General features: G+C 41.2%; 1 protein-coding gene across 1 annotated transcript in view; it reads right to left on the reverse strand.

Moving 5' to 3' along the window:
* Positions 1 to 9,955: 9,955 nt before the first annotated feature.
* LOC126458581 (intraflagellar transport protein 27 homolog) overlaps positions 9,956 to 27,604 on the reverse strand; it is a 54,511-nt gene continuing 36,862 nt past the window's right edge. Inside the window, exons 3-4 of the mRNA XM_050095717.1 lie at positions 20,702 to 20,938; positions 9,956 to 10,438 (exon numbers count right to left, since the gene is read on the reverse strand). Coding sequence (XP_049951674.1) covers positions 10,343 to 10,438; positions 20,702 to 20,938 — 333 coding nt within the window. The 3' untranslated portion in view covers positions 9,956 to 10,342. The remainder of the gene's footprint in view (positions 10,439 to 20,701; positions 20,939 to 27,604) is intronic.

Here is a 27,604-nt window from a genome sequence, read left to right on the forward strand (position 1 = left end):
GGTGACCGAGACGTGGAACCAATGGCACCCCATACCATCACGCTGGGTGATACGCCCGTATGGCGATGACGAACACACGCTTCCAATGTGCGTTCAGTGCGATGTCGCCAAACAGGGATGCGACCATCATGATGCTGTAAACAGAACCTGGATTCATCCAAAAAAATGACATTTTGCCATTCCTGCACCCAGGTTCGTCATTGAGTACACCATCGCAGGCACTCCTGTCTGTGATGCAGCAACAAGGGTAATTGCAGCCATGGTCTCCGAGCTGATAGTCCATGCTGCTGCAAACATCATTGAATTGTTCATGCAGATGGTTGTTGTCTTGCAGACGTCCCCATGTGTTGACTCAGGGATCGAGACGTGGCTGCACGATCCGTTACAGCCATGCGAATAAGATGTCTGTCATCTTGACTGCTAGAGATACGAACCCATTGGGATCCAGCACGGCGTTCCGTATTACCCTCCTGAACCCACCGATTCCATATACTGCTAACAGTCACTGGATCTCAACCGACGCGAGCAGCAATGTCGTGATATGATAAAATCGCGATAGGCTACAATTCGACCTTTATCAAAGTTGGAATCGTGACGGTACGCATTTCTCTTCCTTACACGAGGCATGACAACAACGTTTCATCAGGCAACATGGTCAACTGCTGTTTGTGTATGAGAAAGCGGTTGGAAACTTTCCTCATGTCAGCACATTGTAAGTGTTGCCACCGGCATCAACCTTGTGTGAATGCTCTGAAAAGCTAATCATTTGCATATCACAACATCTTCTTCCTGTCAGTTAAATTTCGTGTCTGTAGCACGTCAGCTTCTTGGTGTAGGAATTTCAATGGCCAATAGTGTATATTAGTTGTGTGTATCATATTGTTCAACAGGTGAGTCTCCATCTGTTACATTACAATACTTCCAGTTTACGCTGCTCTCTAGGGGGCAAATAGTAGGGATGTCATACATAATATAGTTTTGGCACTGTGTCTGGCCTGAGCATGCGACCTATCAAAGGCGTTCAACTGTGTAGATCACCAGATACTCTTCAAGAAGGCCTGTCATTATGGAATTACAGCACCTGTAGGGAACTGGTTAAAATCGTACCTCGAAAATAGGAAACAGAAGATTATTCTAGATGTTTCAGATAGTGTATCACAATATACAGTGGACTCTGAGTGGGGAATTGTGCAGCATGGAGTGCCACAGGGATCAGTGCTTGGGCCCTTGCTGTTCCTCATATATGTTAATGACCTGCTTTTATCCATCAATAAGAAGTGTAAATTTACAATGTTCGCTGATGATACGAGCATTGTGGTGGATAATGTGTCAGCTACTGACTTAGAATCTGAGGTCAATGATATCCTTAAAGAAGTTCTGGGTTGGTTTAGTATTAACTCCCTTTCAATAAACCTGAAAAAAACCAATTTTATCCAGTTCCAGACAACCCACAAAAACCCAAAAGAAATAGTTATCACGCAGAATGATCAGATGATAAAGCAAGTGTACTTATCAAAATTCCTAGGCGTATACGTGGACAGTAGGCTGAATTGGGAACATCACGTTCTACAAACACTAAAACGGCTGACATCGGCAACATTTGCTTTACGAATTTTGTCACGCTTCAATGACATTACCATCTCAAAGTCAGCTTACTTTGGCTATTTTCATTCAGTCATGTGTTATGGCATCATCTTCTGGGGCAATACACCTGCCGCAAAGAAAATCCTCACAGCACAAAAAAGAGCAATAAGAATCATTTGTGGTGTACCCCCACGAACCTCATGTCGAAATCTTTTTAAACGACTTGAAATACTGACAGCAACATCTCAGTACATATATTCACTGATGTGCTTCATAATAAATAACCCCACTCTGTATGAAACGAATTGCCTATATCATGAACATAACACCAGAAGAAAAGAGGATTTCCACTGTGAGTTAAAGAACTTGACACTTATTCAGAAAGGGGTAAAGTACACTGGAACGAAAATTTTCAATTCCCTACCCAACAGCATCAAAAGTATAAGTAGTAGTACATCAGTATTTAAACGTAGCTTGAGAAATTATTTACTTGAGACCTCACTTTATACACTAGAGGAATTCTTTCAAAGAAATAAGTAAAACCCAGATTGGAAAGATGTTTTTAAATTTTTTGACACTGTTTACTGTTAAACTAATGTAATAATGCCCTAATGTAAAAATTCCTGTTTTTCTCATTTCCATTTTTGGGTCACTTTTAAACCCAAAGTGGGGAGTTTTGATTACTGTTCACGGTTAAAATAGATGCAATAATGCCCTAAATATGAAACTGCTATCTTCACATTTATGTTGACTAGTTTTTAAGCTAATAAGTGACTTTTGTGCACTGTTATTAATACTATAACTATGTCTTTATTCTATGTATTTTATTATGTACATTGACACGTTCCACATCTGAGTGACTTGCTCACATGTATAGATCTATGGAACAAGTATATAAATAAAATAAAATAAAATAAATGTGTCTGCTTGAAAGGGCAGTGTGCTTCCAAGTTCTGGTATAAACTGCACCTTAAATTCCCTGCATAAGTTTACTACTGCAGTACTGGTGACCACAGGTCCATAGACTTCATAACTGAAAAGCCAAATGCTGAAAAAAAATTGAGCCAGTTACTTTTGGTACGGTTACAACTAGCTGTCATTAGGAATTTTCTTTGAGTTTGCTAAGCAAGATTAGAATGTAGAGGCTAGAAATGACCTGCTGAACTGTTGCTATGTCTACTTGTTTAATAAAGGTACAGATGATCCAATTTCTATTTGGCACTGAACATCATAGTAAAAAATAGAAAGAGATAAAAACAACTTGCATATAGTATGTATTATGGGTTAAATTGTGTATAGCTTACTATCTACCTGCATTTCCACGGCTTCCATGTAGGTGGTCTGGAATATAATAAAAGTCACTGTGCCTCTCCTAAAAGGCAAGAGTCACGATCATGCCAAATAAAACACTTCTTACATAATGGAAGTGATGTGTAATGCAAGAATCCACAGTCTTTACCTAACTTGACACTGAAGAGGGAAATTTACAGCAAAGATTTTTTGCAACTTCCTGGCATTCATACTAAGTTGTGGTGTACAGATTGATTGCGTTATTGGAGTGTTGATTGTGGGGAAAGAACTGTGTTGTGACATACAAATTCAAGCTACTTCTGTCTCACACTGCAAATGCTCTTTCAATGTTTTAGTGATTTTAGGGACTTTATCGAACATTTTCACTTGTTTTAGGCAAGTATCTGATCAGGAATTCAACTGCAATGGGATTAGCTCTTTATTTCACAGCCCTGGTGGAACTTATGAGGGTTCTCAATAAAGAAACCTCTGTTTTCATATAACATGGGAATTGCAGGAGGAGTAGTGGAGGAGTTAGGATACACAAACAATTGCTACTATGCTGACTCACACCATATATCAGTGTACTTAGAGCTGTGATAGTGGGAAGACCACATTGCTTCCCATTTGGTTGCAACAGCTATTTGAAAAGAGCACTGTGACTGAAAATCCTACCAAATGAGAAATCTGTTCAGTGTTATGGTTTTTAATATAATAATTTCAAAGCAATTGACATTCATGAGGAAATATGTGCTGTATAAAGACAGAATGTGGTTGAAGGTGTTGTGCATCAAAGGCATCAGTTGTTCAACAGAGGAAAGATGAAGATTCATGATGTGATAGAAATAATCATCTATTTACAGTGTGTTCATTTTAACTTACGACATTGAAATACTGTACCTTGAAAACTACACATCAGATCAACAAAGGTTATAGTTCCACACTGTGACCGCAACTGCTGTATCGTGAAGACACAGAACAGATAGTGGCCCTACACATTCAATGGTTGCAGAACAGACATGCAAGTGACAATGAATGTTGCAACCACAAAAGAAAAAAATGAAATGACGCTGATTTATGGTGATTGTAGGCTGCTGTTTCCTTGTACCCCAAGCATTTTTCAGAGAAAACTCACTCTTGTTCACTTTTTACAACATTGTGAATCCCTTTATGTCTAATGGCAGTGTTCAGACTGGCAAAAGGAAATGAAACAAACATGTGACAGGAAAAGCTAATGAAATATCTGTACTAGCAGCAGTGGACCACAACCCCTGGATACGTGCCTGGCAATTAGACTGCAACTGTGGTATGTACGTCAGTAGTATTGTCACAATACCGCAATGTCCTAAGTACCATCAATACCATGTGTTACTGCATCAAGAACTCCATGGTGCCAATTTCCATAACTGGGTAGTGCTTTGTGAATGATCACATCAACAAATGCAAATGACCCCCATGTTCTTTGCTGAGGTACTATTTTGCGATGAGTTCACATTCACAAACCCTGGTAGCGTTAACCTGCATAATATGCATTACTGGAGTGTAGACAATCCCCACTGGTTACAGGAAGTTGACCATCAACATCCTTGGTTGGTTAACAAGTGGTGTGGCATCATGGGGAACAAACTCATTGGTCCATATTTTATCAATGGCAAGTTGAATGGATGCAATTATCAAACATTGTTAACTACCAGTATTACTGCAGGATGTTGGCCTGGACATTCGACAATGTACATGGTTTTACCATGACAGCTGCCCAGTACATTATGGAACTGCAGCATGAGAGATATCAAACAGTGTTTACACTGGTCAGTGTATAGGCAGAGGTGGCCCCGTTAATCGGCCTGCTAGGTCACCAGAGTTGACATTGCTGGATTTCTTATATTCAAAATACAAGGTGTAATAGCAAGTGCCAACAGGTCATAAAGACATGATTGGCTGCATCAGAAATGCCTGCACTGACATTCCCTCAAATATGCTCCTGTCCTGTATATGGTCATTTGAAAAATGGATCACAAAGTGTATTGAAGTCGGCAATACTATACTTAAACACTGACTCTGATTGGAAAAGTAGAGTAGCATTCAACTCAAGCCTTGGCCACAACAGCACATCAATTAGTCCCTTATTTGATACGTCAGAGGAATAAAACATTGTGAATGGAGTTTCCAATTAAAAATTACGAAACATTGGACTATCCCACCATCACAGCATGGATGTGCCATTGGATATTCAAGGCCATTGAGTAGCAAGTCATAACTTATGATTGTGTACCCATTTCTATTCCTCTGACTACACATTATCTGTGGCAAAATGAAGAAAATGGTTCAGACAAAACATTTGTAGATTTTACCATAATATCATAATCTGCAATGAAAATGGGGGTTTGAAGATTTCAAAGTTGCCTCACCGGCAGCCACACACATGGTGGGGTGGGGGGAATCAACTGTGGTATCATTGGATGTCCCCCTATAAAACAAACAAATTGTAATTACAACTTTTTTCAACCAATGTGTAGTTTTTGAGATATTTCAATGTCTTCAGTTAAAATGAACACCCAGTATAATCAGTAATGAAGTAGCACAGAAAATTGACAATAAAGTTCATGAAAACTGACAATTCCACAACTTTTCAGTGATTTATGAGCATTTTTAGCATGAGATCACGACTAAGCAATGAGGGTATCACAAGTTCTATGGTCTTTTTTTAGATTTCAAAACTACATTCTGAGACTCAATAAACTCAATAGATGACTGGTTCTATGGGATTTCTTTTTTGTTACAGTGAGGAAGGGGAAGGTACACTGGACTGAGTCATTATCAGTGAGAAGACAAATGTTTCATATGTCATGTAGAGGCGAAACAGTATTCAATAGTGGGTGGCCATATGCTTTACCCAACAAATCCAAAAAGGGTATGAAACTGTGTCAGCTAGAAAGCTTGTTGCCACCACTTTTTGGAATGGTAAAGGAATTGTGTTTACAGATTTGACAGAATATGGAAGGACAATCAATTCTGAAACTTACTGTGAAATACTTATAAAACTGTGAAGAGCCATTTAAAACAAGAAACATGGTCCTTGACTATCAGTAGCACAATTTTGCTTAACAATGCTTGACGACCCACTACCCGGTAGACACAAGAATTATGTCATTTCAAATGGGATGTATTTGAACGTCCACCGTCCAGGTGATTCTCATCTCACCACACATACTGAGATGTTATCAAGCCTAATGCGTGTTAGAAATCCTACAATACTGGTGGGTATCAATCACTTCATTTATTAAAAAAATTATAACTTTGTGTAAATTGAATAATTCACGCGAAATATTTTATGAACTGCTTTCATTTGACATGAACAGAGTAATTTTTGAAGTTAACTGACAAGGAACATAACTTGTAAATTTTATAAAGTTAGTTACAGCAGTTTTTCACTAAATATCATTACATTTCCTAAAAAGTATATGCCAAGTCAATTTTAATATTTTTGTTGCTAGATCATTGATATCTTTGCCTACAGTTTTAATCTCTCTTCCTTGGTGGCAAAAGACAGTGTAAAGTCAGATGTGTTTGTGCAGCCATAGCCTATGTGAGCAGGTGGAAATTATGTTACTGAGGAAGTTGAACAATTATTGTAAACCAGTCATTCGAATGTTTAAAGAAAACAGAAGCTAAAACGATCGAGCTTTTATTATTTAGTACTTAAAGTCATCCACAAAACTATTGTTGTTGTGTGTTGTTGTGGTCTTCAGTCCTGAGACTGGTTTGATGCAGCACTGCATGCTACTCTATCCTGTGCAAGCTTCTTCATCTCCCAGTACGTACTGCAACCTACATCCTTCTGAATCTGCTTAGTGTATTCATCTCTTAGTCTCCCTCTACAATTTTTACCCTCCACGCTGCCCTCCAATACTAAATTGGTGATCCCTTGATGCCTCAGAACATGTCCTACCAACCGATCCCTTCTTCTAATCAAGTTGTGCCACAAACGTCTCTTCTCCCCAATCCTATTCAACACCTCCTCATTAGTTATGTGATCTACCCATCTAATCTTCAGCATTCTTTTGTAGCACCACATTTCGAAAGCTTCTATTCTCTTCTTGTCTAAACTATTTATCGTACATGTTTCACTTCCACACATGGCTACACTCCATACAAATACTTTCAGAAACGAGTTCCTAACACTTAAATCAATACCCGTTGTTAACAAATTTCTCTTCTTCAGAAACGCTTTCCTTGCCATTGGCAGTCTACATTTTATATCCTCTCTACTTCGACCATCATCAGTTATTTTACTCCCCAAATAGCAAAACTCCTTTACTACTTTAAGTGTCTCATTTCCTAATCTAATACCCTCAACATCACCCTACTTAATTCGACTACATTCCATTATCCTCATTTTACTTTTGTTGATGTTCATCTTATATCCTCCCTTCAAGACACCATCCATTCCATTCAACTGCTCTTCCAAGTCCTATTACAATTTTAAAAAGTCCCAGATTTCTTTGTAAAGGTAAACTTCAAGACAAAAATCATATCCCAAGAAAACAACAAAGCCGAAATAAGACTGATAAGTAAAAGATTAATAATTTATCAATGTAGACATGATTTCCTTCAAGTGTAAGCAAGTGATGAACGTAAGTAAAAATTGATGTGCCATCGGAAGTGTTATCATTATTGAAAGATCATTTCACAATATGAAATATTAGATTGCCTCTGAAAAAGAACAAGAAACAGTTACAGTCTGGCTGTAATCTCAGGTTGCAAAATATTATGAGAGGCAATACAAAGATCTACTTTCAAGATTTTTATAATAAATTTGCTTGAACAAATACAGTATTTCATTTATTTTATATTATTTTTCTCCACAGCCCTCATAAATCAGAAAACTACTACACTGTTCTAGCTATGGGAAGATGTCTCAAATGTATCACTCATTTCATAAATCATCCTAGGAGGATTAGTTCAGAAATGAAATATAAAGTAACTGACTTACACCAAGAAAGAAACAGGGATTTCTAAGGGGATTCATCTGTTACCCTCTAGGCTATAGGGTGTTGTTCAACTTGATGTAAGTGTGAGCTACATTATTTGTTTAACTGCTTGAAATAAAATAATTGAATTGAAAGAGTGAGCTTTGTGTATATCACGGTCTGTTTCTGCTGGGGGTGTTGCAGTTTCATCAGTTGTTCCAATTGTTCTTGCTGTTGTCTCAACAGCTCTTGCTTTCATTTCAGCATTCCTTCTCATTTCAAATGCAGCTGCTGTCACCACAAAATTTTCACAACTTTTGGCTCCATGTGAGTCACCAGCTCGAGTCAACTCTCTTGTTACCAATAAAATATTGCTGTAAAAATATAATAAAATGCTTAATTCAAGTGGAGAGTCATTGAAGCAAAAGACAAATTAGAGCCTAACACCATAGGTGAAGATGAGATTTCATAGAATGGAACACATACTATTCCTCATAATTTGTTGGATCTGAGTTAAAGTAAGGATTTCCACATCTGTTGAACAATGTTCTCACCTTTGCTAGCAGCTGAATTCAGATCATTTGCTGATCATGAAGTGCTGGCAGCACTATAGTAATCATGAGCAAAGTCAAGAGCAATGCTGCCTGTATGAATTCTCTTGTTTTAGGCACCAACCCCTACACCATTCCTGACATAATGCCATCTGCACCTATAGCTACAGTGGTAGATTGGCACCACCTGCAGCATGTTTACCTTCTCAGCTTCCACCTTGTCTCACTATCAAAATCCTCAAGTGTAGATTGCAGGTTCTGCTGGCATATGACCAGTAAGCAAATTCATATAGTTGACCCTAGGTTCTGTGATTCAAATGTGCTCAAGCCTGGGCTGAGACTGCTGTGCAAAAAACTTGGCAAAGATGTAGTACTGTTAATGTGTCTCAGGAAAATCTTCAGTCCTGGGATGAAAGTGTATCATGGGCACAGCTGTCAGAGGCTGCCCTGCAACATGTGAGTGCCTGAGACATAAGTATTCTGGCCCAGATGAAAGATGATAGGAGTAGTGAAATGAAAGAAATCGGGCATTGGTTTCCAACCATGGGGCACAATCTGGTACTAGGGTATTCTCACTTTGCTGCATGAAGTTTGACTAAGTAGGAAATAATTTAGGTGTTAAAAACTTGACTCCTTATAGTTTTTATATTGGTAGTATTTTCACCTTACATGCTTTATCAAAGGGAACTACTCCAACTAAAGATGAAATAATGTGTATCACAAACACAGTGTGAAAACAATCAAAACACTTGAATCTTGTGTAGAAAGAAGTACAGTATTCTGGCACAGAATAGTTCAGTGTAATTCCATCACACAACCAAAGTGCTGTTAGTACTAGATAATTTTTTCCTTTGGGGGAGGGGGGGGGGGGGGTTACAAAAATGGCTGAGGTCATAAGTGCACAAATAATGACTTAAAACTGACTGTCTCCTAGGGAAAGCACCTGTGGTTCTTTAAGTGTGTTGACATATATATGCCTAAACTGCACTAGTAGATGAATAATGACCATGAGCCTGGAATGCTGGTCATAAGGAAACAAACATATCAGTGAAGTAAAATGAGCAATTGTGATGACCTTTTTTTTTAAGAGGACATTCGGTAAGAGTTTCTGTATTGGTGTCTACAGCTGAAAATTAAATCTCTTCACCATGTTCTACAGCCTGTGCTATATTGTTTGTGACATTGGATAGCTCAGATGATAACCATACATTAAAGTGTAAGCAGTTATTAAATTGACATTGGGTTAAAAAGTGGTACACCATTGTCACATATTCATGTAACAATGAAAAAAGCAAGGCACGTTAGGAGTATGTGTCAAGAAAGAAAACAAATGAAACTGAAATAATGGAACCTCTAAACTAACAAAAAACATTTTCCAAATAATTTGAGTTAAATGCAATAGATTACATTTTATCCATGTTTAAATGTCATTAACAGTTTTATGAATATTGAAAACATTATTATTATTATTATTATTATTATTATTATTATTATTATTATTATTATTATCTACTTTTAATTATGAAGAATGCTAATACAAATACATTTTTAAGTGGCTTGTGAAAATTTAATGAATAAAATGTTGGTACAGAAGTATAAAATTGTTAAATTGTGAATATCAGAGCGTATTTAGTTATTACACAAAGCTCAAGACTGGAGTTTTGTAAATGGATATCTAAAGCACCTATACAATAAAATACATCAATTTTCATGACTAGAAGATACTCTGTGACATCAAGTCCACAGTAACCAAACAGACATGTAACATCATCACACAAATTACATATTACTACCTGTATAAAATATCAGAAGACTAACAAGATAAATTGCTTTTGTAAATATAGTGAAGTGGTTGGAGAATATAATCAAAATTTTATATTTTATAAGTAAACAAAGAAGCACATTAAAGTTTTTAAGGTATTTTATGAAATATACAATCAAGTTCCATTAGGAAACACCAAAGTTTCTTGGTGTTCTGTGAACTATTCCAAACCATTCTTGAGCCAGCAGAGAAAATGGTTCCTTCACACCTAGGTTCTGCTTCTGGAAAAAAAAGTCAGTGACTCAACAGTAAAAAATGCAATTTACTTCTTTGAATTGTGCCATGATATGTACATGAAAATGTTTATATTTGTATAAAAAAATGACGAGTTGCACCATGGTTGAGTGAACACATTAAAAGGTAGGTCCCCCTATAATTGGCTGATAGTTCAGTTGAAAAGTTGGAGGAAATAAAGGACATATCATACCCAACAGGACACAGGGTTGTCACAACTTTCCCCAAGTGAAATTCCTTGATATTTCCCTGATTTCCAGACAAGTTTTAGCATTTTTCCCTGACAAATTTTGAGATCTCAAGGGTAAGTTAAGACATAAGTTGAGAATCTGTCTTTGCAGCTATGGTACAAGAAACAATAATGCAAACAAGGAAATATCTAAAAAAAACTTTCAAAAAGATGATGTTTCCTGATGTGAGCAAAAATCTTTAAGTACTAACATCAACATCTTTTGTAATGAACTGTTTTTATACGGAGAAAGCAAGCCAGATGGTATGTGTTTTTCATTAAGACCACTGATGTTATTTTATTTCACTAAAACTAAACACATTTGGTGGCAAAAATACACATTTCCTTAGAGTCACAGTACAGATTTAAAATATCTTCACTGCTTTCAGAAATAACCTCAATAAAAAGCAGGCCTCTTGAAAGAAGTGTATAAGGTAGGAAAGAATTGTGTAAACCAAGACTGTAGGTGACCGCCAATAAAATGTTGGTTCTAATATGTTCATTATTGTCAGTTATTACCCACTGTGTTATATTTATTATTTTATAGGTAATTCTTTCTAGAAATATATTAAGTACATAGCATACAAACTGCCAGTGACTGACACAATTTTCTTCTTCTTGTCATCCATACTTTCTAACATATAAACTACTTTTTAAATGCCAAAATGTACTAGAACAGATAAAATGTCTACAAAATGCCACACTGTGCAAAGTACTTGCAGTGAGACAGTCATAATTCCTGAAACCCATCACCCATGGCCTCTGGCCTGCTGAGGAGCACCACAGTCCTGGGTCCATGGATAAACCATGACAATCTGTTGCATTACACCACACACTAACAGACCCAGCCTGCGGGCCGTATGGTGAGATTAGATCCAACAGGCAGGGCCTGCACATTAGTGGGAACCAAACAGCTTCAGATCGGCAGGCCCAAACCATTACAGATACCCACAGAAACGGCCTGCAGTTTTGACCCGTGATTGAAATCCACTTGTGTGGCCAGCTATTCGTGAGCCACAGACAGCATGTTGATGAAATGAGACCAAAGCAATCAATCGATGCAACGGATAACTTGTGCAAGTACTCTGAGAGTCAATAATAATGAGGATAGATAGCAACTCACCATAAAGATGATTGCTGAGCTGCAGACAGGCACATAGAAAAGACAATCACACTCTCACAAATAAATTTTCAGCAATAGCTTTTGTCAGAAAATGAGGGCACTCATACATCCACACAGTCACTCAGACAGAACTCCGTCAGTCAGACACTGTCTCCAGCCACTGTGTCTGCAGTCTCTGACAATCAGATCCAAACAAACTACTACTTATGCCTCCCTGCCTCTTGTTGGTAGCTGCTAGGCTAGCGGCAAGAAGTGGTGGCAGCATTGACTGCAAGTTGAGGGGAGTGGTAGGAATGCTAGAAGCAGTAGTAATGAGAGAGTACGGGAGCAGCACATGTACTCGGCTGCACCCAACCAGTGACAATGTATCACACCTCAGTAAGCAAACAATTTCATCTACTGAGAGAAAAACAAGATTTTTTCCATTGTTTTATTTAAATTTCTCTGATTTTTCTGATGTGTTTAAAATTCCCTGATTTCCAGAACCTGTCGCAACTCTGAGGTAAAGTTAAGCACTGTGGTGTCCAAATCAACTGTTGGGTTGAAGGCAGTTTCACTTTACTTAGAAATAAATTAGGCACATTATTCCTCTTCACTCAAGTGCATCGTGTGTGTGTGTGTGTGTGTGTGTGTGTGTGTGTGTGTGAGAGAGAGAGAGAGAGAGAGAGAGAGAGAGAGAGAGAGAGATAAATCCCCATTTTTAAATACAGAGAACTGTAATAATATATGTATGCTTTCTGAGAAACAAATATAACAAGGAAATGGATGACAGTGACACCTGGAGTGACCTCCACCACACATAATGAGGGGACACATGAAATATATATGCAAAAGTGTTATAGCAATATAGGGGGACACAGAATTAATTGAGTAAAATTCTCTGTTATGCATAAATATTTGAAATACAATTTATTATCTCTCAGACCTTGCTGTTACACATCTCAGTAGTTGATTTTTCCCAAAATTGTCATGTTATTTGTCCAAATATGCAATAAAACTATATTTTGATAAGATACTTTTGTTATGAAGTATGAAATTTTTGCACCCAATTTTTTTTAAATTTTCTGTCAGTTTCAAGCCACTGACATTCATGTATACTTTTATATGTAAGACAAGATGTTATAATGTAGTGGAAGACTTGTAGAACATTAACATGTACGAAAACTTATAATTAGAGTGGACATTTGTGGAAGCTCCAAAGAGGATGTCTTGTATTTTGTGTAGCATTCATTTGTTAGTTATCTCCTGAAATTTTGATGTCCTTGTGCAATGAAGATGGGGAGAAAAAGCTGTCATATTCTACTCTTTACTACCTTTTCATGAATTATGTATGTCAATTACTACTTTTCCCAAAACTGGAATTAGTCTACATGTCATGCTTATTTGTGGGCAAACAGAAAGTTGGCACAGTTTTATCTACATTTACATCTATACTCTGCAAATCACTGTGAAGTGCATGGCAGAAGGTACACCCCATTGTACCAATTATTAGGGTTTCTTCCTGTTCCATTCATATACGGAATGTGGGGAGAATGATTGTCTCAAGCCTCTATGCATGCTGTAATTATTCTGATCTCTTTCTCACAATCCCTATGTGAATGATAGCTGGGGGTTTGTAGTATATTCCTAGTCATCATTTGAAGCCAGTTCTTGAAACTTTGTTAGTAGACTGGCACAGGATAGTTTACATCTATCTTAAAGAGTCTGCCAGTTCGGTTCTCTCAAACATCTCAGAAACACTCCCCCCCCCCAGGTCAGAAAAACCTGTGACCATTCACACTGCCCTTCTCTGTATATGTTCAATACCCTGTGTTAGTCCTATTTGGTATGGGTCCACACAAGAAGCAATATTCTAGAACCAGCCAAACAAGTGATTTGTAAACACTCTCCTTTATAGACTGATTGCAATTCCTCAGTTTTCTCTGCTTTACCCACAACTGAGCCTATATGATCACTCCATTTCATTTCCCTAAAAAGGGCTTCACCCAGGTATCAATTCCTACAGTGACTCATTGATATTATAGTCATAGGATACTATGTTTTTTCATTTTTTGAAGTGCATAATTTTACATTTTTGAACATTTAAAGCAAGTTACCAATCTTTGCACTGCTTTTAAATCTTATCAAGACCTGAATGAATATTTACCGTATGTAGCTTCATCCAGAAATTATTTCACTGCAGATAACTGCATCACAAGCAAAAATTTTGTGGTTGCCTTCAATATTGTCCGCAAGGTCACTAATACAGAACCTGAACAGCAAGGTCCCAACACATTTCCCTGGGGCACACACAACATTACTTCTGCATCTGACAGTGACCCTCCATTCACGATAATGTACTGTGTCCTCCCTACCAAAATGTTCACAGTCCAGTCACAAATTTCATTTGATGCCCCATATGATGAAACTCTCCCCCCCCCCCTCCCCCATGACCCATGGACCTTGCCGCTGGTGGGGAGGCCTGCATGCCTCAGTGATACAGATAGCTGTACCGTAGGTGCAACCACAATGGAGGGGTATCTGTTGAGAGGCCATACAAACGTGTGGTTACTGAAGAAGGGTAGCTGCCTTTTCAGTAGTTGCTGGGGCAACAGTCTGGATGATTGACTGAGCTGGCCTTCTAACATTAACCAAAACGGCCTTGCTGTGCTGGTACTGCGAACGGCTGAAAGCAAGGGGAAACTACAGCTGTAATTTTTACCGAGGGCATGCAGCTTTACTGTATGGTTAGATGATGATGGCATCCTCTTGGGTAAAATACTCCAGAGGTAAAATAGTCACACATTTGGATCTCTGTGCAGGGATTACTCAGGAGGACGTCATTATCAGGAAAAACAAAACTGGCATTCTACGGATCAGTGTGTGGAATGTCAGGTCCCTTAATCAGGCAGGTAGGTTGGAAAATTTAAAAAGAGAAATGGATAGGTTCAAGTTAGATATAGTGGGAATTAGTGAAGTTCAGTGGCAGGAGGAACAAAACTTCTGGTAAGGTGAATACAGGGTTATAAATACAAAATCAAATGCAGGAGTAATGCAGGAGTAGGTTTAACAATGAATAAAAAAATAGGAGCACGGGTAAACTACTACGAACAGCATAGTGAACACATTATTGTAGCCAAGACAGGCATGAAGCCCACACCTACCACAGTAGTGCAATATGTGATTGGAGGCTTTCCTGGCATATGTGATGTTTCCAGGGCACTCGGGTGTCCAGCCATATACAATTGTTGAAGTCCAACGATATCTCTGTGAATAACCTTTCCGCCATCATCAGTTGATTCTGATGGAATGATCTGTCTGCTCATTGTTGGTGTTATTTATGTCCATTATTCGGGCTTCGATTCTTTGTATCGATGGTCCGATTGCGGCCACCGACATTCCAATTGCGAGCGCCAACTCTTCGATTGTGGCCACCAACATTCCATTTGCAGGCGCCGACCCAGGTCTGCGCTGTCCCTGGTGTTGCAGTGGGTGGTGGCAGATGCAGAATCCTGTGGAGTGTTCCCGGCGGCTGCTGTGGAAGGACCTTGAATCCGCTTGAGGCATGACTCCTTGATAGAGCTAAGTAATGGTTTCCATGCCTTGCTGAGTTGAAAATCTGTGTCTTGGTTTATGAGATTGTCTGTTACGCAAATTTCAATGGCCTCCTTGAAGATGTTGTCTCAGTAGAAGCTGGTAGGGGGCCAGAATCTTGATTTCTTTGTATTTAGCGTTGTATCCAGTGTCCAAAGAGTGTTCTGACAGTGCTGGTTTGTTGGTCTGGCCTAGACACGTGTGGTGTTGGTGTTCTTTGCAGCAGTCTTCAACTGTTCAATTATTTGACCAATGTAGGATTTGTTGCAACCACAGGGAATATTATATATGCACACCTTCTTCAGGCCAAATCAGTTTTTCACTGTCCCCAGTAAGATACGTATCTTGGACAATGGTCGAAAGACCATGTCAATTTTGTGTTGTTTTAGCAGTCTCCCAATTTTTGATGTCACGATGCCTACCTATGGTAGAAAGGCAAGGCCTGGTTCCTCATCTTTAGACTATTCTTCATCTGGGTTTCTGCTCTGTTGCTGTCATCTGAGGGCTGTCTGAATCTGTTGATTGCTGTACCCATTCTTGAGGAACATATTTTATAGGTATTTGAGTTCTTTGTGTAGATTTTGTTCATACAGTTCAAGTATGCCCTGTGAACCAGTGTGTTGAGCATCCTGTTGAGTTGTGCAGGATGGTGGCACCTCAAGGCATGTAAATATAAGTCCATATGTGTAGGCTTGCAGTACATGCTATGACCCAGTATGCCATTTGATCTCGGTTCTACAAGTACGTCAAGAAAGGGTAATTTCCCTTCCTTCTTGATTTCCATGGTGAACCAAATGTTGTCATGGACGGAATTTGGATGTTCTAAAAACGTCTGTAGATGATCAAGTCCATGGGGCCAGATGACAAACGTGCTATCCATGTAATAGAAAAAACACACAGGCTCCCGTTCGGCTGCTTGTAGTGCATCCTCTTCAAAACTCTACATAAATAAGTTGGCTACCACTGGTGAGAGAGGGCTCCCCATAGCCACACCGCTGGTCTGCTCCTAGTATTGGTCATTGAAGATGAAGTAGGTGGATGTACGTACATGCCTGAAAAGTTGTGTCAACTCGAGACCAAATTTCTTGCTGATAAGGTGGATTGAATCTTCTAGCGGGACCCGTGTGGAAAGTGACATGACATCACGACATCAGAGCTGACCATGATGTCTGTTTCTCGCAGGGTCATCTCCTTAAGATGAGTTAAGAAAATGGTGTTTACATTTTCCCACATATGGTCTGAGCAAGCCCACCAGGTGTTGTGCAAGAGGGTACGTGGGTGCCCCTATGATGCTAACAATGGGATGCATCACTTCCTAATGTGTCTTAGGTAGGTCATATATTCTCAGAACTGGACACACCTGAAATCCACTGACAAACACATTGACAAGTCTGCAAGGCTACCAGGCAAACAACAAAAAGAGATGGAGCCAATAAAAAGAACCGTGATTAACCCCATGGGGAAGCCATTGGATGACACAGCTACTTCATACTCGAAAAAGGACTCAAATTTGCACCGAAGCCTGTGCGGACCTGGGTTGGTGCCCACAAACAGATTTTCAGCGGCTGCAATCGAAGTGTCGGCACTTGCAATCGGAATGTCGGTGGCTGCAATTGGACCGTTGACGCAAGGAACCAAAGCCCAACTGACGGACATAAATAACATTGACAATGAGCAGACAGACCATTCTATCAGATCCACCTGATGATGGCAGAAAGGTTATTCACCAAAATATCATAGGCCTTCAATGATCGCGTCCAGCTGGACACCCAGGAGCCCTCGAAATGACAGAGTAGTACAAGTTTATATCCCAACTAGCTCCGCAGATGACAAAGAGATTGAAGAAATATATTATGAGATAAAAGAAATTATTCAGATAGTGAAGGGAGATGAAAATTTAATAGTCAAAGGGAACTGGAATTCAATAATAGGAAAAGGAAGAGAAGGAAAAGTAGTAGGTGAATAAGGAATGGGGGTAAGTAATGAAAGAGGAAGCCACCTGGTAGAATTTTGGCACAGAGCATAACTTAATCATAGCTAACATTTGGTTTAAGAATCTTGAAAGGAGGTTGTATACGTGGAAGAGGCCTAGAGACACTGGAAGGTTTCAGATAGGTTATATAATGGTAAGACAGAGATTTAGGAGCCAGGTTTTAAATTGTAAGAATTTCCAGGGGCAGATGTGGATTCTGACCACAATCTATTGTTTATGAACTCCAGATTAAAACTGAAGAAACTGCAAAAAGGTGGTAATTTAGGGGATTTGACCTGGATAAACTGAAAGAACCAGAGGTTGTAGAGAGTTTTAGGGACAGATTAGGGAACAGTTGACAAGAATAGTGGAAAGAAATACAGTAGAAGAAGAATGGGTAGCTTTGAGAGATGAAATAGTGAAGGCAGCAGAGGTTCAAGTACGTAAAAAGATAAGGGCTAGTAGAAATCCTTGGGTAACAGAAGAGATATTGAATTCAATTGATGAGAGGAGAAAATATAAAAATGAAGTAAATGAAGCAGGCAAAAAGGAATACAACCATCTCAAACATGAGATCAACAGGAAGTGCAAAATGGTTAAGCAGGGATGGTTAGAGGACAAGTGTATGGATGTAGAGGCATATATCACTATGGGAAAAATAGATACTGCCTACAGAAAAATTAGAGAGACCTTTGGAGAAAAAGAACCACTTGTATTAGTATCAAGAGCTCTGATGGAAAATCAGTTCTAAGCAAAGAAAGGAAAGCAGAAAGGTGGAAGGAGTATAAGGAGGTTCTATAGGAGGGCGATGTACTTGACGGTAATGTTATTGAAATGGAAGAGGAGGTAGGTGAAGATGAAATGGGAAATATGATACAGTCAAAACAAGGCCACAGGAGTAGACAACATTCCATTAGAACTACTGATAGCCTTGGGAGAGCCAGCCATGACAAAACCCTACCATCTGGTGAGCAAGATGTATGAGTCAGGCAAAATACCCTCAGACTTCAAGAAGAATTACTGAAGTATCAGTTTAATAAGTCACGGCTGCAAAATACTGACACAAATTCTTTACAGACGAGTGGAAAAACTGGCAGAAGCCAACCTCAGGGAAGATCAGTTTGGATTCCATAGAAATAGGCCATTTACAATTTGTACAGACACAGGATGGCAGTTATGAATCGAGCGGCACAATAGGGAAGCAGTGGTTGGGAAGGGAGTGAGACAGGGTTGTAGTCTATTCCCAATGTTATTCAATCTGTATATTGAGCAAGCAGTAAGCGAAACAAAAGAAAAATTTGGAGTAGGAATTAAAATCCACAGGTTTGTTGATGACATTGTACTTCTGTCAGAGACAGCAAATGACCTGGAAGGGCAGCTGAAAGGAATGGACAGTGTCTTGAAAGGAGGATATAAGATGAACATCAACAAAAGCAAAATGAGGATAATGGAATGTACTCGAATTAAATCAGGTGATGCTGAGAGAATTAGATTAGAAAATGAGACACTTAAAGAAGTAGATGAGTTCTGCTATTTGGCAAGCAAAACAACTGATGATGGTCAAAGTAGGGCAGATATAAAATGTAGACTGACAATGGCAAGAAAAGCGTTTCTGAAGAAGTAAATTTGTTAACATCGAGTATAGATTTAAGTCTCAGGAAGTCTTTTCTCAAAGTATTTGTAAGGAGTGTAGCCATGTATGGATGTGAAATGTGGACGATAAATAGTTTAGACAAGAAGAGAATAGAAGCTTTCGAAATGCAATGCTACAAAAGAATGCTGAATATTATATGGGTAGGTCATGTAACTCATAAGGAAGTGATGAATAGAATTAGGGAGAAGAGGAATTTGTGCCACAACTTGTCTAGAAGAAGGGATCAGTTGGTAGGACATGTTCTGACGCATCAAAGGATCACCAATTTAGTATTGGATGGCAGTGTGGACGGTAAAAAACATAGAGGGAGACCAAGAGATGAATACACCAAGCAGATTCGGAAGGATGTAGTGTGCAGTAGTTACTTGGAAATGAAGAAGCTTGCACAGGATAGAGTAGAATGCAGAGCTGCATCAAACCAGTCTCTGGACTGAAGGCCACAACAACAACAACATGATCAAACTTTTGACAATAAGCATAGGTGTAGTACTGAGTCAAATGCTTTTTGGAAATCAAGAAATACTGCATGTATCTGACTGTATTGATCCAAAGTTTTCAGTATGTCATGTCAGAAAAGTGTAAGTTGGGTTTCACATGATCGATGTTTTCGAAAACCGTGCTGGTTGGCACAGAGGATGACATTTTGTTTGAGACATGTCTTATGTTTGAGCTCAGAATATGTTCTAAGATTCTACAACAAATCAACGTCACGTATATTGGATGGCAGTTTTGGGGATCACTTCTACTACCCTTCTTGTAGACCGATATGACCGGTGCTTTATTCCAAGAACTGGGCACAGGTTTTTGTTCGAGGTATCTACGATAGATTATGGTTAGATGAGGGGCTAACTCTGGAGCTAATTCAGTATAGAATCTGATAGAATTCCATTGGATCCTGGAGCATTGTTCACTTTCAATGATTTCAGCTATTTCTCAACACCACCGACACTGCTACTTATTTCATTCATCTTATCAGTGACTTGAAGATTAAACTGTGGCAATTGTCCTGAGTTTTCCTTTGTAAAGGAACATTTGAAAATGGATTTAAGCATTTCCAATTTTGCCTAGCTATCCTCAGTTTCAGTTTCTGTCTCGTTCACTAGGGACTGGACACTAACTTTGGTGTCATTAAAATCTTTTACATACAACCAGAATTTCTTTATGCTTCATGAAATATCATTTGACAATATTCTGCTACGATAATTGCTGAGACCTTCACGCATTGCTCTCTTGACAGCCAAACGCGTTTCATTCAGCATCTCTCTATCTATAGCCCTATGCTTTGTTTTACACTTATTATGTAGTAATCTCTGTTGCTTTAGAAGTTTCTTTATAGTGACTGTATATTGTGGAAGTTCCCTCCCATTATGAACTGTTCTACTGGGTACATCTCTATCCAGTACATGATCAACTATTTTTTTGAACTTGAGGCTTAGTTCCTCTAAAGGCTCCTGCCCCACACTGCAAGTTTCAAGTTCCTCATTGACATATGATACTAACAATATGTTTATCTCTGTGATCATGTTCCAAATCAAATATGATTGTGCAAATGCACGTGTCATTTATTACTGAGTCAATGCTAGTAATATGTTCCTGCTAAACCTTCAATGCATTAGGTTTGTTTCTTGAATTTAATTTTATGGATAAAAATAAGATTTATAAATTAAACTTATAAAAATGACAATTTTTCTTAACATACAGCAGATCCTTCTAAATAATGAAGACCAAATTTTTCGGCTGTTTCAGTTCCCATTTGTTCATTAACAGTTCTTCTTTCAACAAGATCAACTTTATTTGCAAACAAGATCCCAGGTGCTACATCTGCAAACTTTTTAGGTATGAAACTCCGAACCAGTGTTGTCCATTGACTTGCAGCCTGGAATGATGATTCCGATGTAACATCATAAAGAACCATCATCATCTTTGGTTCATTCCACTGAAAACAGAAAATGTCACTGAGTGATATTTTCACATTATAAAATAAAACGGTAAATGGAAAACATGGGTGAGCAAAATTTTGCAGGAACGAAAGATGAAAGGGAAAGGGTTGACTGATAGTTCTGAAATTAAATTAAATTAATTATACTTATTGCACTACCTAGTGGGACAGCATTTCACTGACCATTTATTTCATTATCAAAACATGACATAAATACACATGAGTGATTGATCCATGTTAGTGCAGTGTCTCAAAGTATAAAGTGTGCTGTATGGGAATGCAGGCTTTTCTAGTTAATTACATTAATGAAATCTTCTCGCTCTACATATTCTTGACATATTGTTGTTGGAACAGCAGCCATTACAGTACTGGAAAATTGCATGGTTGTATCTACAGTCATATTTATTTATTTTGTCTACTGGCTACTGGTTTCGCTACACAATACCATCCTCAAGTCATCCACTAGCAAGGAGTCTTTTGCAGTAGCCATCAGAAAGATCGCAGGAGTCGCACATCGGCACAGCGCGTCACGGACGGTAGTTGCCGCAAGTAGAGTCCCGCCCACCAGAGGGCACACGAGAATTCGGACGCAACCTCTGCCGGCAGAACAACAACAACAGCAACAACAACAACTCAGGCAGCACGGGCCATGCCCAGTCAGTTAACATCAGGCATGCCTAGGACGCAGTCCCGGTCTACGCTAAGTGAAGTGCGACATAAAACGTGAACAGTGTTACTACACAATTGGCGATGAGTAGGGTCGTTCTTTCACGTGTTGCATCGTTGTTCTGGTTTCGCGGCTTATCCATGGCATGGAGGATTTAGTGCGGGTTTTGGTTGAGCAGCAGACGGAGCTCATGGTCACCATGAAACAAGTGCTTCCGGTGTTGCTCTCCACGCAGTCTGCTCCAGCGCCGTTCCCTCCTCCCTTTCCCCCGTATGACGAGATGGCAGAGGATTGGGACGCATATGAACATCGCCTTCAGCAGCATTTCCAGGCGTTTCATGTTGCCGATGCGGAGGTATGTCGTGCTCTCTTCTTGTCTTGGATATCTCCCTCGCTGTATCAAGTTTTGCGGCAGCTCGCGCCGTTGCAGGAACCCCTGTCCTTGTCTTTTGACGCATTGTGTTCATTGCTGTCTTCATATTATCGCCGCCACACGCATGTTGTGGCGGCTCGGGTCGAGTTCTATCAATGCAAGAAACAGCTCCATCAGTCTTACCGGGCGTGGGCCGCTACCCTGCACGGTCTTAGTCGCAAGCGTCATTTTGTCACGGAGCAGTCACGAGAGTCGTATGCCCACGTTATGGTACGCGACGTCATTGTTCGTTCGGCCCCTGATAGGAAGGCCCGGCAAAGGGCCCTGCAGTTAGAAGACCCTTCCCTTGAGGAAGTCCTGTCCATTGCTCAATCGTATGAAGTCTCTCACGCCGCAGGTCAACTGTTGGAAGCGTGGTGCGACATTGCGGCGGTTCAGGGCGGCGCGGCCGCCTCCACTGCATCCGGGGTGGACGACGTGCGAGTGGTACAATCCGGCCGTTACAGCCGCTCATGCACGGCGCGTAAACTGAATTCCAGCCGCCGGCCCCTGTTGCCATCCTGTGCGTCGTGCTATATACATCATGATCGGTCAGAGTGCCCCCAGCGTTGGGCCGTTTGTCGCAAATGTAATAAAAAAGGTCACATTGCTAAAGTTTGCCGCTCAGCCTCAAAAGAATCAAAGGAAGCAGGTACAGAGGACATGGACATTGAAATTCAGGAAGTTTCATCTGGCCAGACTCCCGACGCATCGGCACGCAAACTCTTTATCGAGGTGTCAGTTCGGTCGCGCTGGTTACAACTGCAAGTAGATACGGGCGCGGCAGTTTCATTGTTGAATGCACAAACTTATTCCGACCTTGGATCGCTCCCGTTGGCGCCAGTTTACTGGCGTCTATGCGGTTATGGTAAACAGTTCATTCCCCTACTGGGTCAGTTCACTGCCGACATGACTTACAAATCAGTCACTCGGCCTATTACTTTTATTGTTGTCAGTGATGTGAGCTCCGCTAACCCTTTTGGCCTGGATGCCTTTCAAGCTTTCGGTTTTTCTATTGCTGACCCCATAGAGTTGGTCTCCGAAGATGTTCCCTATCATTCATTGGAATCTTTGATCTCAGACTTTCCAGATATCTTTGAGGAGGGCCTGGGGCGTGTTTCAGACTTAACATTGAAGGCGTCGGCTCGCCCGCGTTTTCTACGCGAGAGGCAGATCCCCTTGGCTCTCCACCCTCAGGTAAAAGAGGAGCTAGACCGGCTGACAGCCCTAGGGGTCGTTCTTCCCATTTCTTCTAGTGAGTGGGCTTCTCCCCTCGTTATTGTCAGGAAACCCTCGGGCAAATTACGTCTTTGTGGCGATTTCAAGGCCATCATTAATTCCCAATTGGTGGTGGACACCTATCCTTTGCCTTGTGCTGATGAATTGTTCTCTGCCGTGGCGGGAGGCCAATATTTTTCGAAAATCGATCTTTCGAGGCTTATCATCAGATATCACTTGATGAGCACTCCAAACGGCTGGCGGTCGTCAACACCCCGTTTGGCCTTTACCAATACCAGCGGTTGGCCTTCGGAATATCCAGTGCCCCGGTGATATTCCAGCGTTATCTTGAGCATGTCACGTCGACAATCCCTCATTGTATTAATTACCTGGATGACATAATTGTCACAGGCCACAGCACGAAGGAACACTTGCACAACCTTCGCACCCTCTTTCTCAAATTCAGGTCTGTGGGCTTGCATTGCAACCTGCGTAAGTCAAACTTCTTCCAACCGTCCATTGAGTAGGTGGGCTACACCATCACTCAGCACGGCGTCCAGTCACTAGGAAGTTTGGTCCAAGGTATCGTCGACCTTCCTCGGCCCGCTTCGCTGAAAGAGTTACAAGCTTTTTTAGGCAATATTGCCTATTACCACCGGTTCATTCCCAGGGCTTCCACCATAGCCCACCCCCTGTACTGCCTTCTGCACAAGGGTGTTCCTTTTGATTGGTCCCCCGCATGCGAGCGAGCGTTCACCTCGTTGAAGGGCCTCCTCTCATCAGCGCCTTGTTTGGCTACTTTCGACCCCCATAAGCTGTTGGTTCTGGCTACAGATGCTTCGCAGTATGGGGTGGGGGCGGTCCTGGCCCATCGCAACACGGACGGTTCTGAGCAACCACTGGCGTTTGCATCTAAAACTCTTAGTCCCGCGCAGGCCCATTACTCCCAGGTGGAGAAAGAGGCTTTGGCCATTGTCTATGCCGTTACCAAGTTTCACCCTTTCTTGTATGGCACGAAGTTTCAGTTAATCAGTGACCATAAGCCGTTAATATCGTTATTTGGCCCCGCCTCTCAGATTCCGGATAGGGCGGCCCACAGACTACAGCGCTGGGCCTTGTTCCTCTCTAAGTACCATTATGACATTCATTTTCACCCTACCGGACAGCATGCCAACGCCGACGCTCTTTCCCGTCTTCCGGTGGGCCCGGATCCTAAGTTCGATCGAGAGGAGATTATGTGTTTTCATTTGGATGTGGCGTCCCGCCAAGCGGTTGATAGCTTCCTGGTCACTGGTTCTAGGGAAACAGCAGCTGACCCGGTTCTCCGGCAAGTAGTTCGCCTCATTCAGCAGGGGTGGTCATCCCGCCCTCCAGGCCGGGCCTCGGACCCTCTTCGTAATTATGTTGTTCTACGAGACCGCCTCTCGGTATTGGAAGCAGTTCTCCTTCTGGCTAATGATGATACAGCTCCTCGCGTGGTTGTTCCTGCAAGTTTACGAAGAGAGGTCCTCAGGTTATTACATGAGGGGCACTGGGGTGTTTCCCGTACTAAAACCTTGGCTCACAGACATGTGTACTGGCCCGGTACTGACAGAGAAATTGAGCACTTGGTGGCTGCCTGTTCCCAGTGTGCGAGCCAACAGGCATCTCCCAGGGTGGCATTCTCTTCATGGCCGTTGGCAACCCAAGCATGGGAACGTGTTCACATCGATTTTGCGGGTCCGTTTCTCAATGGCTTTTGGCTCATTGTCATTGATGCTTATTCCCGATTCCCATATGTGGTTCGCTGCTCCTCAACCACTTCAGAAGTTGCAATCCAGGCACTAGCAAAAATCTTTTCTGTGGAAGGTCTGCCGATCACACTGGTCTCGGACAATGGACCGCAGGTTATTTCGCAGGCCTTCCAGGATTTTTGTAGGCGCTTCGGTATTCGGCACGTTTGCTCTCCCCCCTTTCATCCACAATCAAATGGGGAAGCCGAGCGCATGGTGCACACATTTAAGATGCAGATGAAAAAGTATGTGCACGAATTTCCTGCGGAGGAGGCATTGACGTTTTTCCCGACGGCATACCGGACCACACCAATGGGAGAACGCATCCCCATAGAGCTCCTCCACGGGCGCCAACCTAGGACTCTGCTGCACCTCCTCCGGCCTGGTCCTCGCCAGTCTCCGCAAAACAGAGTACCTGGCTTTCCACTGGGTATGTCGGTCCGGGCATGTGGGTTTGGTCGCAATCCACGTTGGATACCAGCGGTGGTCCTGCGCCGAAATGGCCACCGGCTCTCTACCTTGCAGGCGGGGGACCGGGTGGTAAGTCGTCACCAAAATCAGCTACGTCAACGTTTAGGCACCTACCCTCTGACATCTTGGGCACCGGCTTCCCCATTGCCGGCACCCGTGTTGGTTTCTCAAGGGGCGTTACTGCCTCTCCCCGCTGTGACTCTGCCGCACTGCAATGGTTCTCGGCCTTGGCAGCCTCAAGTAGCTCCAGCACCGGCATCGCAATTGTTAGAGATGCCCCAGCGAGAGCCGGCCCCCCTCGCAGGCCCGGTTTCTCAGGAGGTTGGTTCACCTGTGGTTGTCCCTTACCCATTGTCCCTGCCACTGGGTCTTGCCCCTCCCGAGGTGGAACAGGATCCGGAGTTCAACAGCTTGTCGCCCATTCTGTCCCGGGCTCCGGTGGTGGGACGACGGGGGCCTCTTCGTGTGGGTCACTTCCAGCTGTATTCGAAGGTTCCGGCTCGAGGGTTGGCAGATCCCCTCGACTCCAGCCTTCCAATGGAAGTGAAGGTCATCGCTCCTGCCTGATGCTCCACCTTCCGACGCAGTGGATCACAGTGGCTTCACACCCCGAAGGAGGAGGAGTGCAGTAGCCATCAGAAAGATCGCGGGAGTCGCACATCGGCATGGCGCGTCACAGACGGTAGTTGCCGCAAGTAGAGTCCCGTCCACCAGAGAGCACATGAGAATTCGGATGCGACCTCTGCCGGCGGAAGAACAACAACAACAACAACAACAACAACAACTCAGGCAGCACGGGTCGTGCCCAGTCAGTTAATATCGGGCATGCCTAGGACACAGTCCCAGTCTACGCTAAGTGAAGTGTGACGTAAAACGTGAACAGTGTTACTACAGTCATCATGCTTGCTTCCCAAGTAGTTGTGTCAAATACCTATTGATATTGGACAGACTTACTTGGGAAGCAAGTGTAACAACTGCTTGCCAAAGGATGGCCTGAGGGTAGTACTGTGTACCAAAAGTAGTAGCCAGCAGGCAAAATAAATTTTGACTGTAGACTCAAACATATACTTTTTCAGAAACCATCAGCTCAATTATGGGGTCACATTGTCACAACGTTTTGACAACATGATGCCGCATTCAGCTAACAACACAAAAATGTATCACTGATGGAGTGTATTGTCATCCAATGCCTGGGAATTTTATATGTATATGGCAATCAGTTGGTGTTATTGGATTGATCCTACCAACAATTAAAAACATAAACTCCATGACAATAAATGGCCTAAGTGAGAAGAAACAATGAGACACTATGACACAAAACAGTTATAGCCAGAGCAGAATAAAATAATTTTATTGAAAAAGTATGATGGCTACTATTGGGATTAACAAATGTGAAAACATAAACAATAATTTATGCCAAGTAGTTCCTTGAGTACGCATTAAGGCAACACACCACATAGCCTTGAAAAATGATCTCTACCCAGGTAAACACCTATGTTTAACAAGCTAGGTATTTCTTGAAGGTATATGCAGTCAGCTACTTATAGCATGAGGTAGCAAACTATATCCTACACAATATTGCATCCACTATAGCACAAAAACCAGAACAATACCATTCAGCAGAGAGGACACCTTTTTACGTTATCCTTAAACTATTGCCTGTATGTAAATATTAGACAGTGTAAACATTATAAAAGAAAAATTAAACAATAGTGTCACCAGAGAGTACAACTCTTTACCAGGTCCTTAAATTTCAACCACTTCCCCGTGTAAATACTACAAAATATGAGCATTACAAAAGTAAAATTGAACAGTAGTGTTCATGGTACCTCCTGTAATTAATCTGAGCGCAGCAAATATACATAACAAACATACTGTATGCATATTTGTCAGAAACGTACAACACTATTCCAGAAAGACTAGCTTCATCCAAGCATCAAACTGTATTATGTATTACTGAGTTACATAAATCAAACAATGGGAAGTCTAGGAGGAACAAGAATAAGAACATTATGAAAAGGATAGATTGCTAATCATCATTTTTTGATGAATGTTCGTGTGTTTTCTGTTTCCAAAGAAAGGTCATCTTTGTCTGAAAGCTTAAATGTTTAGCAATCTTTTCA

Source organism: Schistocerca serialis, chromosome 2 (genome assembly GCF_023864345.2).
Source record: "Schistocerca serialis cubense isolate TAMUIC-IGC-003099 chromosome 2, iqSchSeri2.2, whole genome shotgun sequence".
Classification (NCBI taxonomy): Eukaryota; Metazoa; Arthropoda; class Insecta; order Orthoptera; family Acrididae; genus Schistocerca; species Schistocerca serialis.